This window comes from Tasmannia lanceolata, unplaced genomic scaffold, assembly GCF_043159265.1.
Source record: "Tasmannia lanceolata isolate RefF3 unplaced genomic scaffold, GAP_Taslan_0.1 ptg000007l, whole genome shotgun sequence".
Lineage (NCBI taxonomy): Eukaryota > Viridiplantae > Streptophyta > Magnoliopsida > Canellales > Winteraceae > Tasmannia > Tasmannia lanceolata.
Genome location: NW_027518684.1, coordinates 12,889,723 through 12,905,466, shown reverse-complemented (window position 1 = coordinate 12,905,466; position 15,744 = coordinate 12,889,723). Strand labels below are relative to the sequence as shown.

General features: G+C 38.4%; 1 protein-coding gene across 1 annotated transcript in view; it reads right to left on the bottom strand.

The window, feature by feature from the left end:
• The window catches only part of LOC143881951 (transportin-1-like), a 45,370-nt gene extending 29,626 nt beyond the window's left edge, over nucleotides 1–15,744 (bottom strand). The window contains exons 1-8 of the mRNA XM_077385305.1: nucleotides 15,363–15,744; nucleotides 13,817–14,104; nucleotides 9,010–9,099; nucleotides 8,805–8,882; nucleotides 8,606–8,686; nucleotides 2,812–2,862; nucleotides 2,434–2,519; nucleotides 44–110 (exon numbers count right to left, since the gene is read on the bottom strand). Coding sequence (XP_077241420.1) covers nucleotides 44–110; nucleotides 2,434–2,519; nucleotides 2,812–2,862; nucleotides 8,606–8,686; nucleotides 8,805–8,882; nucleotides 9,010–9,099; nucleotides 13,817–14,104; nucleotides 15,363–15,539 — 918 coding nt within the window. The 5' untranslated portion in view covers nucleotides 15,540–15,744. The remainder of the gene's footprint in view (nucleotides 1–43; nucleotides 111–2,433; nucleotides 2,520–2,811; nucleotides 2,863–8,605; nucleotides 8,687–8,804; nucleotides 8,883–9,009; nucleotides 9,100–13,816; nucleotides 14,105–15,362) is intronic.

Genomic DNA, 15,744 nt, shown 5'->3' with positions numbered 1-15,744 from the left:
TAGATATAAATAATTCAACTTCATCGGCATGGTATAACAATACTGGAATTAGACGTGGCAAGAACTCGCTTAAGCTTTCAGGTTGTAAGTTAGCTTCACAATATGCTGACCTGCAATCACAATCAACAGTACAAAAGTGCCAAGAGTGACAAACTGATAATTAATTTGGAACAACAGAGATAAACTGCTAATGAAGAATCGTAAACCTTTTTTTCTAACCACTTCCAAATATGTTCAGAGAAAACAGAAATCCAAAAGTTTTGCATGCAATCGCATTGATCGTGTGGGTCTAAGATAACTTTGAAACCATCACATTGAGAGAAGGTTTCTCTCATACATCCTCCAAGGAACTGTAGGGTTTTCTCAACATGCTGGGCAAAACAGTTTGGTTCACGGGAAATATACCAGAGCATGCTGTTAATGCGTGGTTAGAGATGAAAGGAAGACTCAGCACAATGGACAAACTCTCGTTCATGGATGCGAATAGCAATGACCGATCCTGTCCCCTATGCAGATTGGCAAGTGAAACAATTGATCACTTCTTCCTTTCATGTTCCTATACATGCTGGATTTGGCGTTCCATTCAATGGAGATTTAATCATAGGCGCAACCCTGGGAAACTCTAACCCCCTGTTTGGATATGTGGATTTCAGAATCCAGGTTTTAGTTTGAAAGCAGTGTAAAATTCTGGATTTTACAATGGAAGTAGGTTGCAGAAGTGGGGGAAGTAGGTTGCAGATGAAGGGTTAAAGTAAGAAATCCAGGTTTTAGAAATCTCTCCCCCGTCCTGAGACTTCTAAAACCTGGAAACAGGGGCTCTCTCTCTCTCTCTCTCTCTCTCTCTCTCTCTCTCTCTCTCTCTCTCTCTCTCTCTCTCTCTCTCTCTCTCTCTCTCCGGAAAGAAGGGCGAGAAATCAGAAAACAACTAACGGTCTCCTTCTTCTCTCGTCTTCCATCCACGATTTTGAGGAAATCCAAGATTCTAAAATCCATGTATCCAAACGGCCCCCCCAGGGAAGAAGAAGAGTGGATTCAGAATTCTTTCAATGAAAAGGGGCATACAGCTAATGCAATAAAACTTTTTTCTCAGCATCCATTTGCCATATTTGGATGGAAAGAAACCAAAGGAAATTTGAAGGCAAGTTCGCCCATAAAAAGGATACCCTCCGCACCATCCTTACCGTACTTCAAGACCGCCTAGGGTTCCTTAGCTTGGGGGACGGCAACAGCATTCGGCCATTTTGCCACCACAATGCAATGCCCCTACTACGCAATGAGAAAGGAAAGCAAAGAGTGTAAGTGGCCGGAAGTGGGGATTTTCAAAGTGAATACCACGGCAGATGTGATATAAGCCCTTGAAGTTCAAGCAATTCACCAAAGGGTCAAACTAGCTAAACTCAAGTGCATTGAAGACATCTGGATAAAGTAGGATTCGCAAATCGGCGTCAATATAGTCAATGAAGACTGCACTTGCCCATGAAAATTGAGACCGCTAATGTCAGAATTAAGGGACAGCCTCAAAACCTTCAAATCATGGAAGATAACCCACACATGGCGGGAAGCTAATATGGCAGCTAACTACTTGTCCAAGTATGATTGCCGCTGCAATGGAGACGATATTTCTCTCCCTACTGTCCCTCCCTCCTTGTTAGATATTGTAACTATGGATAGACATGAGACTATCTACTCTAGATTGTAAATTGTATTTAATAAACTGGTATGGGCCTGCCAAACCCAGCTGGAAAAAAGTTTTACGTTTTAGCTCAAGAAAAAGACCCAAGTTCCTCGATATTTGAGATGGAGGTCTAACTGTAATCAATCAATCCCAAAAGTCAGTATGAAACAGGAATTCAATTCAAACTATTCATTACAACACCTTATTTTATCACTCATGCCGAGCATAGTGATGAACCGACTTCCCTTAACAAGCTGTTTAACAAACAGATGTTAGGATGCACAATGTAGATCAACATGATATAAATATGGGTTGCCAGCTGCAAAGCTCCAATATTCAAGCCAAAATTTCTCTTCTCAATTCTAAGATGAAAATAATTAGCACAAATCAGATTGCAACCTTATTGGGAAAGTACAGACACCTGAACCTCAATTTCCATATATGACCATGAAAACACAGATGCTGATCTTCAGTTTTTATATCTCTCACAATCTCACATAAAACTTTCGTGAATGAACAAGCATATTAACATGATATTGTAAGTCTTATAAAATAGCCTATACTATATTACAAAATACAGAGCACGTAGGAAGCATGTATGAAAAAGTACTTAATTAAAACTTCCACACTTCGGTACATAAGCACAAAATTTGTGAATACCGTACTTCTACACATAGCATAACAACCATGTTCTAACAACCAACACCATAGGCCGAAAATAATTTAAATATTGCAAAAAAGTGAGAAGGGCCACACACCAAAATTCACAAGCTTCAAGTGCAACTTCACCATCAGTGTCCTTACTGGCTTGCAACATGTATTCGATAACATTTCGTAAATGTGGCTGCAACATAACATTAAACATCACTTTGAGAACAACACTGGAAAAATTGATAGACAAGCATAAGACATAACACCATGAGAAGTTAATAATAAGCAGATAGCAGTCCAACTACATGGTTCAATTCTAGGTTTAATGATAAAATATAAAATTTCATTATCATTTCCTATATAATATGTGCTTAACAGATGGTGGCAAGTATTACAAAAGAAAAAATTAATTCAAAAAAAGAATATAATATTATATAATAAAGAACAGTAATCAAATGTACATCACACACAATTAACAAGCCCACCTCCAAGAAAGAAGGCCGAACTTCAATTAGCTGAACCAATGTTGTGCAAACCTGTGCATCATGGCAGAAAATGTAGATAAAAATCAAGGAATGTTCGAAATAAAGTCAAAAACAAAATTAGATATCATCTAGTGAGCCATCCAAAAGGGAAGAAATATCAATAAGTTTCTTGATCACGAGGAAATTATCAAGCAATCAACTGTTTCATAAAAAAGTCAAAAACATCACTTGGCAATCATAAAAGTATGGCAAGAGCAAGATAAGCTTTTCCATCAACCACCAATACTAAACAATCACTGGAAAGAGTCACGATACCATTTCAAAATATTTCATGCAAGTTGGTCGACAAGGAATTAACCACTCTACAACCAGAACAATCGACATCTGGTGTGCCAAATTAAAGAAGGAAAAGGAAATAAGAAGGAAACCAAAACCATAATTTACCTTCATTATCAGAGCAAGTACGCAACCCCTTACCTAGTCTGATTGGTATATGAAATTTATTAAACAACTATGGAGTGCACGGTTTCAGCATAGACATCAAAGAAAGTCTTATTATCGAAGAAAAGCATCATGTGCAGTCTCCATATATGGATATTCATTGATGAGTTTGAAGAATTTTGAAGCAAAGCAACATAGTAGTTTGAAGCACCCATCACAGAGAAGCTTCGTGGGATGTAGCAGTGCATCGTACGAGCTGTAGTAGTCCTCACACAAAGGCACAAGTGCACAACTGCTAAGAGTGAGAAGACTGCAACCCCAAGTATACACAACAATCCATAGCCAAGAAAGTACAACAACCCACACTTGATGAAAGCGCAGGTACTCTTCACAAGAATGACTTCATGGAAAGACTGTATAACACATATTCCTCCTTTACCAACTCAAACATTCTAGGGCACAAGAGTCCAAGAAGATCCATGGGTTGTTTGTGCACAAAGAGTACAGATGAAGGCCTAGGGTTCAAGAAGCAGATGGAAAGAAGAAGATTAGGGTTTCAAAAAATATGGGCATATGAATTAGGGTTACAAAAAAAAATTAGAACTAAGATTTCAAAACAGACTTGGGTTAGGGCTTCAAAAATCTAGATCTAAAGGATTTGGTCAAAGAATCACACCAATAGGCAGGCTTTCGACTAGGGCTTTTGGAGAACCAGGGCTTAGATATAGGTTTTTGGTACTGGAATTTAGAGAACAAGGATTAAAGAACTAGGATTTAGATATAGACAAAATTTTGAACATATCTAGGGCAGAAGCTTAGAGCTAGAATTTCGAATAGATTGGAGACTATGGTTTTGAAAGAAGTAAAGAAATAGGATTTACAAATCTCAAACAGAATTTACGGTTTCAAGTAGATCTAGGGTGGGATGATCGAGAGTAGAAAAGAAAGAATTAGGATTTTCAGTTAATGTGCATAACTGTGGGGTCCGGCCCACTGGTGGCCTCCCTCCTCCTATGCTTGTTGTTGCGTTGTGTAGGAGGTGGGCTTCCAAGGGGCTTTGTCACACCACGTGAGAGGTCATTTGCTTGTTCGCTGATTAGGGTCTTTGATGGTCTAAAAGTCTTTGCTGAGGGCCGACGTGCCCTTAATTCGGATTTTCCCATGCAATCGGGCAAATTGGTAGTCGCCACCGCCAAGGATAGGGCCTAGGACCCCAATGACTGTGTCGCCACCGTCCTACATTCCCAGTATTGGGTCCGTATTCCAATTACAGAATTGGAAGGTGTTAGGCACCAATTCGGCCCAAGTTGACATTGGTCTCTACTAAAAATGAGGGGATTACATGTAGTTGGGATTATTTACAAGCTAAATTGGGGGCTCCTTTCAATATTTGAATAGTGAGGAAGAGGAAGGGGAATGCCGACGGTTGAGAGGTATGTAAGCGTCCTTGCCCGAATACTCGTGCGGTGAGGAGTCCAGCCTTCTGTTCTAGGCAGTCCCTGAGCCTTCTTTCCCTTTTTTTCCTTTTCCTCAAATCTGATCCATCCTATCTAACCCCTTGTTCCTTGCAATCTTTCAATTAATCTAAAGAATAGAGGTGGGGAAGAGAGGGGGGAGTGTGTGGGCTAAGGGACTAAGGAATCATGCCATGGGTTGGCCCATAGTTACCATGGTGGGAAACAAATTCGGGAAACGAAACGTGAAATGGAAACGGGAAACGCATGAAAAAAAAATACAGGGGAAACGAGAAACAATAGAAAATCATACGAGAAACGTCTTAGGAAATGATGTGTTTTTTCCAAAATGATTTTCGTAAGTTCCACACATGTTTCCTACACGTTTCATATGCATTTTCTACATGTGTTGCATACATTTATCACGTGTTTACACATTATTTATATAAGTTTTCCATATGCGTCCCCTGTGTTTCAGAAACATTTCTCCAATTTTGTATCATATCTTGGAAACGTTTCCGAAACGTGTTTCCCTCATTTTAGGGGAAACGAGTCTCCCAACCGCGAGAAATGAGTTTTTGGGGAAACGGATTTCCCACCCGCCCAAGGAGTTTCAGGCAACTATGGGTTGGCCTACTTCCTAAAAGCCCTATTGTGCCTTGATTAATTCGAATTAATCTAGATCATAGGGTCGATTTGCCAGTATTCATGCCTACTTACCGTAATCCTAATTAATGAATCATGGGCCCAATAGATGTGGGCTGGGGATTTGGGCAAGTGGGCCCAAGTCTAAAGGCCCCTATGCCCCAATCTACTGGGACGAAAGCTCTTGGATCCTTATTAATTATCCTATTTAGGGTCTCACTAATCCCTAATTTAAGTTAAAAGTTAATTAGAGCTTAAGTGAAGGGATTACCCTTGTAGCGTGGAATGGATGATGCAGTAATGGGGTGTGGCGGTGTTCCCACGAGCGGTCTAAGCTGTCCGACGCTCCAACTTCTTAATCGGTGCGAACTGGGCTACCCCGATGTGGAACCGCCTAGGGAGATTGGGGAAAAATTGTGCTTGGATCTCAACATTGTTGGGCCACAAAGGAATTTGCTAAGGAAAAACTCCTCTAGGTGGGTTCCATGAGAGAAGCTTCCTCTCTTGGGGATTTCCACTTGTGGGACCTCCCTCTTGAGGAATCTTCCTATTGGGAATCCTCCAAAAAATCCTCCCTCATTTTAGGAAGGATTAAATGCATTTATAGGCTCATGGAATGGAGTAATCGTTATTTTGGTCGATGTGGGACTATTCATCTTTGCCAATTTCGAAAAAAGGAGAAACCTTGTACGTGGAGCCATGCGTCTGCTCGTGCGCGGTTCAATCCGTGTACAAGGCTACTTTGCTTGCCTTTGGAGGTTGGGATGAGCTTCGGGGCTTGGGTGCTTTGAAAAAGATACTTTGGTCCTAGAAATGGGTATGATTGCTTCATCGACAAGGTCCTCAGGCATTGGTTTTTGAGTGATGCTTAGGTTCGGATTCTCTTACCGTCCCACAAGTGTATAAAACACTGTAATCCTTTCGGAAATGTGCCTTCATCATTGGGTTCACTGTGCCTTCATCATTGGGTTCACTGTCGCTGGCTTTCATAAGCAACGAGGAGCAAAATGGAGTGTCTACAAGACCTATTCTTGTTCCTATCCCTCTTCTAGATATTGAACAAGATCTAGAATACCCGCGCTCTGATACAATGTTAAAGTTGACGATGGAACCCAACACATTTTGTATGGTCAGAGGAGAAGAAAATATTGGAGAGAAAGACAAAAGAAGGAAGAAGGGAGAAAAGGAGGACAAACGAAAATTGTGGACAGTGAATACACCCGCCCAAATGAAGAGCGATAGGTAAGTTAATTGTTGTTAAAATCGTACAATTTACGATTTGAATCGTATGACTCAAATCGAATCGATGGTTGAACGGTTCAAATCGGAAGGAAGAATCGTTTTCTGTAAAAGCGCACGATTCAAACGATTCTTAGTGTGATTTTTACGATTTTTAATTTATTTATTTTTTTGTTCTTGTTCACTTATTTTTCTATGGTGGGCCCTTTACGATAAGAAATAAATCGTATATAACCCCTCCCCTCCCCCTCCCCCCCCCCCCCCCCAACTTATAACCTAAAAACAAGTAAAGAAAACCCGAAATCCCATAAATTGTGTTTTACACTGCACCTACTCGCGGTTTCTACACCCTTTTCTGCTGGCGGTTTGCTCTTCCAGGCAGAAGAAGAGAAGGAGAAGAAGGAAAACCATTGTTCATATGAAATTAGCTCATTAAGACATGATGCTTTTGAAGAAGGAAGACCAATGTTGTAATCAATGATTCAGGTTCAATTTGTTTTGGATTTTGATAAGTAATTGTGATTTCAATGATTTAGGCATGTTTCTTTTGGATTTTGAGAGCTGTTTGTGATTTCAATATGGAAATCATTTTAATAAACTTTGTTTACTAGTGGCACTTCTTTGTATGATGTTTAATTGTATGGTGATGATTATAGATTTGAGTATGTGCTTTGTTTATAGTTGTGATAAATTATATGATGATTTATTGTATGATGAATATAGTTTGTGTTTTGTTAAGTGATTTATTGTACGATAAATTTAGTCTGAGCTTTGGATTACTAACCATAGAATTTTATATTTAATTTAATGGTCTTGAATGAAGAATAGATAAGTATTCATTTTATTCTTATTTTTGACCTTTTTATATCTTTTAATTCTTTTTTCGCATTTTTATATATAAATCTAAAAAATCTTAGCATTTACGATTCGAACCTCTTACGATTTATGATTCGATTCCATTTTCGAAACCTTGGGTAAGTTAACATGCACCTTAATCTCTTACACATGAGCTCAAATAGTCAAATATAGCATAAAGCATACCTATACACAGACAACAGCCTATCCCGCCAAAGAAAATGTTGCATATCTGTATATCTTGATGTATATATGTGTCAATATCCATATTTTCTCTTAATCTGCAGCTGTTGAGTTATGTCTTCAGTTTATTGAATGGTGTGTTGTTGGTTTCTTTGGTGGATTACCTGCAAAAGCACGGTTTGAAATTTCGGTTTCGGCCTCAGCCGAAATTGAAATTTCAGCTGAAATTCGATAAAAAAAATAGGAAATTTCCGAATATTTGGCCGTAATTTAGGATAAAATTCTAAATTCCGAGAAAAAAAAATAGCCGCAATTACCGGAATTTAAAATTTTGGCTGAAATTTGGGACTAACACAGAATCAAGGTACCTTCGGTGTCGGTCCCAGCCGAAATCCGAAATTTCAGTCCGAAATCGGACTAAAATTTCAAACCATGTGCAAAAGTACAGAAGTACTAGACCAAAATTTTCAGACCTATGAAAATTTTTTGGGTTTAGCAACTGAACATCAGCATATCAGTTCTCTATCTAAAGTAATTAGCATCAAACATAATGATATCTGGAAAGAGATAAGAACGCATTGATATTGAAAGCAAGGTTCAAAAACACTCTGAATGACTCAGAGCTCGGATGAATTGACTTGTTCAGCAATGAGGCTCCCTTAGTCCTAGTTACAAGAATGATTAACTCGTCACTTTTTGTAAAACTAAAAAGTCTTTTATTGACTTGGTCAAATCAAACTAGGAAATAGGAAGAGCAATTTCTGAGTCCAGTTGACTTTTTGAGAACTGTGTCAACATTTCCCAGCTACGTCAAAGAGATACCTCTAACTAGACACGCATCACCATAAACTTGTACAAGCATGAAAAGTACTAAGAAATCTCCCATATCATTCACGTAGAATTTGTGTGCAACAGTGTGATACAATGGCAGTCTCATATTGCACTTGGATTCCAATAGTCACTGAGAATCTACTAACCAGTTTTCGCACATCCGCAGCAGGGTCATGAGCAAGAAGAAACAAGCCCTGGAGGTATTGATCCATGGCTAAAAGTAAAGCCTGCGCCATGATAACAGTTTAGACCTTAGAGAAAATATTTCTACCTCATAGAACACTTTAACAACCTTAAAGGTCCAATTGGAAAGAAAAATAAATAAACAGGATGGAAATAACTTACTGTGGGCATCACCACAATAAAATGAATTACAGAACCCAAGGAAAGCTTTCTGAGCGAGGCATGTGGTGACTGGAATAACTGTATCAGAAAAGCAAATAAACGCTTTAAATCAAACATCATCTCAGGAGAAACAATAATACAACTATCAAACCAACCCAAACTAAAAGCTAAATTATGCAACTATAGCCATTAAAAACTCTTTAACCTGCAATAGTCTGGGCAGGAATATATTGATAGGGCGTTCAGCTAATCCTGGTACATCTCTATCAAGCTCTTCTGGAATGTCCTCACAAATCTGTGGTATGCCACTTGATCAATTAATATATAACAGATCCATCAGATATTATTATAAATAACATTGCATGGCTCACGACTTCTAAAATATACAACAGTTCTTTCTTTTTTTGAATGGTAAAATATAAAACAGTTCTACGGTGTAAGAATTCTATTAATGTTTAGCATAACCACCTTCAACTAGTAATGACATTGCACCACGCAACAAATGCTCAAATGATGAGTCTATAGAGCTTATGAGCATTATGGAAGCAATAAAAAATTGAAAGAAACAAAATGACAAAGAGAAGGCAAAGTCATCTGCTGAAGATAAGCAAATGAGATTCCTGCTGAAGTTTGCGGTAAAATAGATAGAGAAAACAAACAAACCAAATTAGGTCCGCAAAAGACAATCACAAGCAAAATAAAGAAGGCCAAGTGCATGAATGTTTTCACCAAAAGTAACGAAGGTATATCAATTGCATTCAATTCAAGAGTGATGACAATAATTTACTTGATTATGCCACAGCACGGTTCTATAACGATGCATTACCATTTTGCTTCAAGACATGCTCTGTTACAGAGAAACATGGCCTGTTAGAGAGAATGTTTGAGACTCGACTGATAATGACTGATGCTATAGCCCACTCCTACGATCAGATAATAAAGACAGCATGACAAACAAATACAAAAAGAATGGGACTTGGGAGGCAATTTGGAGGTCTACACTTCGATCTCGTATTCCATAGGGGTAGTCACCTCTAAATGGAACTTATTGATCCAAATAATTAAATGAAGAATGTAAAGAATACAATATCTAAAAAAAACAACCAGGTTAGCACGTGAATGAGTACGGACTATAAAGGGGCGGCCCAGTGCAAGAGGCTCCCGCCATAGCGGGGTCTGGGGAGGGCTAGATGTACGCAGCCTTACCCCTGCTTTGCTGAGAGGCTGTTTCCGTGACTCGAATCCGTGACCACCAGGTATGGAGCACCCTTACCGTTGTGCCAAGGCTCGCCCCCTCTAGTGAATGAGTACGAACTATGAATATTGAAAAACAAAAAAAAAATCACAGAATTGTATAACAAGCAGCATACACAAGGATAATTTGCACTTGCTCGGTCCTCAATAGAACTCACAGAGGGGCTGATCCCGTAGCTCAATCACGTGGTGGATTGTGTCACGGGTTCAATCTCAGCTTACTTGAGAAAAAAAAAGAAGAGGAGGGCCGATTAGGATGACAATCCATTCATATAACCCATGCCTTGTCTCTAACGCAGTCTTCCAACGCCTTCCACCACTTGCACTTGGTGATAACCCGACTTCACTCTAACTGCGAGAGCTATTTACTGTTTCAAACTGGGATTTTTCACAGTTGGTGGAACTCAACCTTCTGACCGATAGGAAAAAGAATCTGAGCTAAGGGAAACCCTCGTCGATCGTCAAATTCTAAGTAATAAGATAATAACATACCTACTTATAATCAATCCTAGGAAACAAGTGGTAAAAATGTTTTGAGGGAAAATAACACTTCATATAAACAGGAGCAAAATAAACTAGGCCATCGATGAACCATCTTGGCCCTCCAAATAATATTAGACACCTAATAGAATAATATTTCATTTTGAAAGAAAACAGAAAGTTTATTAATAAAAGCAAAACACAACAACGCATGGGGAGGTGGAAACAAAAACTTTATCAGTGCAAAGCTCGATAAAATCAAACTAAGTAAAAAAAATAGATATAAAATTTCCATACTGTAATCTAATGGAAAAAAGGTCCTCAGTCAGTCAGAAAATCCTACGATTAGCTCCATCTCTTGCAAACGTGTCCATTACGCCCGTCAAGATATAAACATACTAGCAATGCACCCAACCAGGGGGGATGGCCCATTAGGAGAGGGGGTAATTGTCCCCGATGATTAGGTTTGTGTGCACCACCCCTTCCCTCAATAGTCAATACCGGCAGTTTTGCGCTGCAGGTAACAAGCTTAAAGGATGGATGTATCTCATTGCTAAGACCAAGTGTTTAAAGTACAATAGTAGCTAGGTTCCTAGGGACTTAGACTTGCCCTCTTTTCCCAAGAAATAGCGTTGGACGAGTCCCCTTCTACTAAGGGATCACCGGCAAGATTTTCCGAGAAGAGAAAAAGACAGGTAAGAAGAGGCCGTCCTTCCGCTTAGACAAAATTAGTGAATCCAATTTCCTGGGAGAAGACTCCAATCATTTCTCAATAGTGGTTCCTAAAAAAAACCCCAACGCCCAATGTACCCAGGTTGCCTCGCGAGCTTCCATCAAAGTTTAATTTGATAACGTGATGGGAGGGGGGATTCAATATTGTTGCTATTTCATTCTTCCTGCTCTTTTGAATTGCAATTGATTTCCAGTCACGGATAACATCATTGGCTGAGTAGCCCCTAGATTCCTGTCTTTGGCCTGCCCACTTGACGATAACAGCCTTCATATCCAATGATGTAGGACGGGTTGGGAGGAATTTTAAACAACAACAAGGAATGAATAGATCGGAGAGTAGAGAGATATTGAAGTTTTCTTTTCAAGAAGTAGGGCTTCGTTCTTCAGTGTCAAATGAGATAGTGGAGGAGAAACTCCCAAGGATGCTTGATCAAAACACCGAAGGATGCTTAATAGCATGTTAGAATCGAAAATTCATCACTAAATGGTGATTTTTCTAAAAGATCAATTAAATAAGTATGTAAATTATATAGAAATAGGCATATTAACGTACAATAAATGAATGAATGAATGAAAAAAGACTATGAATATAAGATGTATTTTTTAACATGCCTTTTTGGATGATAATGATAAGGGTGTCTATATTCAAGTTAAAAAGCTTTTGAAGTATATAACAATGGATCTTGGCAAAAGATACAATTCATCAAACAAGTCAATTATCGGAAAAGCTACTGATATAGTTATAGAAAAAGTCAATCCTGGATAAAGCATTCATATTTTCTTCCATACAGTTGAAGGCATTACTGTTAAAAGTTTTTACTTCCAATGAATATTATTAACAGAACAAACTAATGATGTCTGTGTTCAAAATTCAAATTAAATAGCTTTTGAAGTAAATAACAATGGATCTTGGCAAAAGATACAATTTATCAAACAAGTCAATTATCTGACAAGCTAATCATATGGTTACAGGAGAAGTCAAACTTGGATAAAGCATTCATAGGTTCTTTCATACAGTTGACTTCGAAGTCATTACTGTTGAAGTTGTTTCTTAAATATTATTAACAGAACAAGCTAATGATATATATAGGGAAATGTTATCAGCACGACCGTATTTGGATATTTGCACAAACCCAGCCGTCTTTTCTTCTTTAATTGGCTCCTGAGAGCTTTTTGGGAAATGTAATAACGTTTTGAAAGCTCTTTAAATACTAAAAGACAAGATGGTTTGTGAAAATAAAATATGGTGTTGTCAAACCGTGACTCGACTCGTGACTCGATTTCTTAATTTTATGACTCGTGACTCGACTCGACTAGTGACTCGTAAGAGTTTTTGAAAAGAGTAGAAATGTAGTTGAAAAAAATATCATTATATCTCACACGATGAAGCATGTAAAAAAAAAATATGAACCAATTGCACATAGATAAAGCACTAAGCCAAAAATATCCATCTAAAATATATACTAAGCACATAACTTTCCAAATGTCATTCACCTTCCAGAAAAAGTTTTTCCTGGAAAGCATTTTCCCCTACGTCATGTTTTGAACTTTTGATGGGGTGGGGTTGGGCCCATATTCTATACCCAAGAATAGCATGGGTAGGGTCCACTATTTTATCCTTAATCCGGTGAGCCCACCAACTCTATCCAAACACATGCATACACCATGGGACCAACTTTTTTTCTGAATGGTTTGGACTAATTATTTTACACTTCATGCTATGATGGGTGGGGCCCAATATTTAATGACCATGCCTAGGATTGGTGGGGCCCACTGTCTCTACCCAAACCATGGTTTTAAATTTCGACCGAAATCATCACCGACACTGAAACCACTAAAAACCGAAATGGTCATTTATTTCAGCAGAAATTTCGGTTTTTCCGAAATTTGACCCATAAAATTTGTTTTTTAAAAAATTAATTTAACATTTAACCGAAATTTCGGTAATTTCGGCCGAAATTTAATATTGAATAAAATAACAATTTCGATTTTTGTACCAGATTTTGGCCGAAATTTCAAAATTTCAGGGTCCGAAACCGGTACCGAAACCAAAATTTTAAACCTTGACCCAAACTAATGCAGAAAGTGGGGCCCACCATTTTACACCTAATGTTATTAACAAGGTGGTGTCCACTGTCCCTACCCAAACCTATGCATTTGACTGAAGCCCGCCGTTTTACATCCCATGTTTTGATGGCGTGGGGCCCACCATTTTACTAGTAAATAAATACATGCTTGTAACTTGCATGAACAAAAATAATTAAGTTTTAAGTTCCTACTTCCAAGTTTTCAACCATCAAAGCAAGAAAGCATTGGCCCAACAACTCGTAAGAGTCATAGTTCTTTTACTTGACTCGGAGCGACTCGTAAGAGAGTCACCAGATGACTCGTAAGAGTTTTCGACAGAGGCGACTCGACACGAAAGCCCGGTGACTCGACTCGAGAATTGACTCATACGACTCGTAAGAGTTTGACAACTATGGTGCTGATATCATTTCCCATATTATATATACACACACACACACAGGTGGGGGGGGGGCACCTACCTTGGATAAAGCATCCATAGCACCTTCCATGTGATTTAAGTCATTACTTTCCAAGCATTGAACAAGGGCTTGCAACAGCTCCGGCCAACCAAAAACCTGTCCTTGTTGAATGACAACACTGATAATTGTTCCAACAGTGGACCTGATGTGCCTATCTGGTGCCCCTAAACAAGGCAACAACTCTGACTTTATATATTGCTGGTGGGGAGCAGCAATGGAATTGAAAGTAGTTCTCAAATTGTTTTTCAAAAGCAGGCCAGCTGCCTGTCGTATTTCCACCGATTTACCCTATTTAAAGAAGCAAAGGTAAAATGAAAAAATGTTAACTCTTAAAGTAGAAAAATTAAGTAAACAGTGTGGAAATTTTCAAACATCTCCTGAAACAAGCAAATAGAAGTTTACTCATCAGTAACAAGGAATATGTCCAAAAAGAAAAGTAAATGACAAAATCTAAATGCTGACAGGATCAATATAGAAAAACTGGAAAAAGTGTCAGAATCAATAAGAAAATCAATAAATGTTCCACTAAAAATTAGAAAGTAATATTCCAGTTCAAAAAATTAGAAAGTAACATTCCACTAGCATATCAGACAACTTAGAGATGTCTAAACATTTGCTAGCACTGAGGTAAATAGAATTTATTATGGAATTGAGATTCATAACATTGAAAAAACTGCAGATGAAATTTGAGGATTTTTTATTTTATTTTATTTTTTCTGAAAATGGTAGCCAAATATATTAATAAAAAGGACCGAGATGAGGATTTCTACAAATAATCATTCCCACAACCTGGTGATACAAAAATGATCACTTGATACAACTAACAACGAACATTGACATGTTAAGTGATTAAAATGTTGTACTTGGATAAAAAAATGGCCGATCGTATAACCACGTCAACTCAGGCGAAGAGATGATTGACACAGCATGTTTTTAAATTTTTACTAACTCGAGAAAGACAAAGGACTTCTAATTGACCTCGGTAGGGGCAAAACTAAGTCAAATGAGGCAAGTCAGAGATTGACTCCAGAGTTCTTACAGAATTACACATTTAGGTCATCATCATTTCCATAAGAACTGCTAAAACATGACAGATGCTGAAGCAATGAAACATACTCTTTACTTAAAACACACGTGTTTTGATTCATGGTTTGATTCGCCACAAACAAATCAGAGGTGTTTCATTGTTTGTTTCTATAAAATCAAAACATGTGTTAAAGTTTCAAAACATGTGTAAAATGATTGCAAATCAAGTTTCCAATGGGCACTCGTTAGCAAAACCCTAAAAATAATAGCAATAGAATAAGAAAACATAACTCAACAAGCAGTTACTCCTCCACTGGAGAAAAAAAACTAATAAAAAAAAGAGATCGATCGTATCCATGTGAATCAAAAAAAAAAAAAAAAAATTTGAAAAATAGGAAGAACCCTAAAAGAGAGTAGAGACCAAAAAAAAAAAAGGCATGTGGATGGGAATCAGATGAAGAGAAACGAAGAACTGAGAGATAGTAAGAACCCTAAATGAGATTGGATAAAGAAAGGTGACCTCGGCACGTGCGAGAATGAAAGCGAGGTAGTTGTTGAAATCGGGGAACTGACTGTAGTGTTGGAGCTGCTGCCAAATCAACGGCTGATCGGAATTGGGAGATATGTGATGTTCGAGAAGGCCGCAGATCTCTCGAAGACCCTCTTCCCGAGGCTGCCACAGACCCGAAGCCTCCATTTAGAAGAAGAAGAAGAAGAAGAATAAGAAGAATAAGAAGCAGAGAGGACTGAGAAGGGGAAGGGTTTTTGAGACGTGACAATGAGGGAAAGAATGTTAACGCGGCGTCTGAGTGGCGAGACAGAGTAAGAAGGGGCGCGATTTTATATGGGAGATTATAGTTGCACGGTCCCAGCCTGGTTTTTCTTTGTGGAAATTTGGTCAA